This window comes from Petaurus breviceps, unplaced genomic scaffold (genome assembly GCF_028583685.1).
Source record: "Petaurus breviceps papuanus isolate PSGF00001 unplaced genomic scaffold, PetGlider_PUasm1.0 90195, whole genome shotgun sequence".
Taxonomy (NCBI): domain Eukaryota; kingdom Metazoa; phylum Chordata; class Mammalia; order Diprotodontia; family Petauridae; genus Petaurus; species Petaurus breviceps.
Genome location: NW_027187192.1, coordinates 438889 through 441774, shown reverse-complemented (window position 1 = coordinate 441774; position 2886 = coordinate 438889). Strand labels below are relative to the sequence as shown.

General features: G+C 48.1%; 1 protein-coding gene across 5 annotated transcripts in view; it reads right to left on the bottom strand.

The window, feature by feature from the left end:
• Positions 1-326: 326 nt before the first annotated feature.
• SLC43A1 (solute carrier family 43 member 1) overlaps positions 327-2886 on the bottom strand; it is a 21442-nt gene continuing 18882 nt past the window's right edge. For all 5 annotated transcript variants that reach the window (XM_069107700.1, XM_069107703.1, XM_069107702.1 and 2 more), the window contains exons 13-15: positions 2747-2820; positions 1533-1656; positions 327-1033 (exon numbers count right to left, since the gene is read on the bottom strand). In XM_069107700.1, coding sequence (XP_068963801.1) covers positions 893-1033; positions 1533-1656; positions 2747-2820 — 339 coding nt within the window. In that variant the 3' untranslated portion in view covers positions 327-892. The remainder of the gene's footprint in view (positions 1034-1532; positions 1657-2746; positions 2821-2886) is intronic.

Below are 2886 nucleotides of genomic sequence, written 5' to 3'. Positions count from 1 at the left end.
CCACAAGGAAGCCTCTCATGGCTGGGATGCAATACTTCCCACTTGAGAGGGAATTTTTCCAAGCAATTTTCCAAGCTGTCCCTATTACAGTGAGTGATGGGGAGAGAAGAAGGTGAGGAGGAGCCAGACAGAGCCTGGAGGGGCACAGGCTGACACCCAAGGCATTTGTATACTCTGAGTTCAGGACTCAGCTGGGGCTGTGTCCCATTTAATGCCAAGGAGTTTGGGGGGTGGGGAGTGAGAGTGGTTGGAAAAAGGGGGGAAGGGCTGTGCGTGGGAGGTTCCCAGGTACCAGCTCTGCCCTGAGGCACAGACACAAGCATCTCTCACTTTGCTTCCCTTTTTATTTCCACTGTGGCAACCACAGCAGTTGCAACAAGGAGGGAACCTGCCCTCCCACCCTCAAAGTCAGGCTTCCCTTCTCGGCTCTGGCCCAGATACCCATCCTGGGCCCAATCCCACAGGCCACCCTGTGGATCTTGTCTCCAGAAATGTCTGTCACCAGGGTGGTACCTCTACCCACAGAGATCAATGGGTAGCCCTGGCCCTAGGCAGCCTTGTGATTTCAAGAGAAAAAGAGAACAAGTCTTTCCATTCTGGATCTGCCAAGGAAGCCCTCTAGCCTGGCCTTCATCAATGCAGCATTTCTGTGTAGGTTTTTTTTTCTTTTGGTGGTTGTTGTGGGGTGCTTGGGGTTTTTTGGTTTCGGTTTTTTGGGTTTTTTTCTTTTTTTGGTTTTGACTTTTTTGCAAGTTCCTACAAAAATAGAACTCATGTATTTATAAATCCATATCCCATGGCTATGTGCATATGTCGCAGGTAGAAACTCCAAGCTGGGGCAATTCCTCCTGTTCTCCCTGGGTATACCAAGTGGGGGCACTCCTTCCCCCAACTAGGCAACTGTTTCCTGCAAACTGTACACCTCGGGAGCCTTCCAGGCATGGAACTTTTTCTGCAGCTTTGCTCGATAGAAGAAGAGGTAGGTGGGCAGCAGGTATCCCAGGAGGGAGAAGAAGAGCAGACCCAAATTCACCTGAGGGAAGGGAAAGAGGTGGCACTCATCAGGCACAGAGGTAACATGGGACAGCAGCAAACCTGTGGGACTGACCGACGAAAGCCTGGACTCCAAAACCAGCTCTGCCCCTTTCTCTTTGTGTGACCTTGGACAGTTCACTTCCTTTCCCTGGACCTCCATTTCCTCATCTGTACAATGAAATGGTGGTTGGATTAGCTGATGACTGGAAAGCTTTTAAGGCCACCTAGTCTGAACTTATTTTTAGGACAAGTGGAAGAGAAATGATTTGCCCAAGGTCTCATATAAAACAAGCAGTAGCAATAGAACTCAGGTCTTGGGACTGGAGATCCAGAACTCTTTTCACTCTATCACCAAACCCAGCAATACCTGAACCTCTCCCTCAGCCCCTGAGAAGAAGGACCAGAGGAGGTGAAAGGCTACAGCCCTTCCTTCAGCTCTCCAGCCCTCCCCATACCAGCAGCCCTCCCCCCACCAGCTGACTGATGCCCATTCTTACCCAGAAAGGGTCTCCATGGAGAGGTCCCAACATGACCATGAAAAGAGGCTGTTGCAAAAGGGCAAATATGGCACTGATGGTGGACTGCAGGCCAGTCAGGGTCCCAAAGTGATTAGAAGGAAACCTGTTAATTAAAGGGGCCCAAAGCCCCAGATTCATGAGGCTTTCTCTCCTACAGTGCAACACTTCTTTGCCCCTTCCCACCCCCTCTACATCCTCACACACATATACCCCAATATTATGGAGCACAGCAAGATTGTGACAGCTGAATTATGATCATTTGAGGGAGGTAGGAGTGTTTAGGGCAACCTAGTAAAAAATGGCCTTAGACATCTACTAGCTGAGTGACCTTGGACAAGTCACTTATCCCTGTTTGCCTCAGTTTCCTCATCTGGAAAATAATCTGAAGAAGGAAATGCACTATCTTTGTCAAGAAAACCTCAAATGGAGTGAAGAAGAATCTAAAATGATGGCACAACAACAGGAAAGTTGAATCTGGAGACGAGAAGGCAACAGGAGGCAGTGGCTTTCTGATATCTGAAGGACGGTTGCACAGAAGACTGTTGAGTGTTCCTCTGGAAGGCAGAACTGTGCCCCATCAGGGGAGAATATTCAGGATGCAAAACCGTATCTCAACATAGGCAGTTAGCTCTGTACAGATCTAAACTCTGCACAGTCAACTCTGGCTATTGAGCAAGGCTTGTGAGCTTCCCACGGCTAGCAGAGACTGAGTGACCAGAAGTCAGGAATGCTGGAGAACCATCCCTGCATTACGAGGTAGGCTCTTAACCTAGGGACTCAACGAATGTGGCTTTGAATACTTTGATATATGTATTTAAATGAAAGTAGTTTCCTTTGTCATCCTGTATATTATACTTTATCCATTTAAAAATATTATTCTGAGAGGTTTCACTAAACTGTGTCTCTAAGGGGTCCCATAACACCCACCAAAGGTCAAGAACCCTGAACTAGAAGCAAAACCCTGAAGTTCTATGAGCTAAAATTCTATGTGCAGGGGGCACAGGGAGTAGTGGAATATACCCCAACTCATGGGTTGGTCAGCATTAGAGCCAGAGGAGACCAGAAAGGTCATTTAGCCCATTTTACAGATGAGGAAACTGAGGCCCAGGAAGCAGCCTAGTAACATAAAGGTGGTAAAGAACAGAGGTTGGAGCCAAAGTCAGGCTTCTCTGCATTCAACCCCAATGACTTACACAGCAGCGTAGAGTCCCCCACAGGCAGAGTGGAAGAAGCCTCGAATCACGGTGTGCAGGATGAAGGATAAGAGCTGTGAACAAGAAATCGAGAAGAGAAACAGGTTTGTTAAAGCTGAGATACACTGGGAGCCTCACTT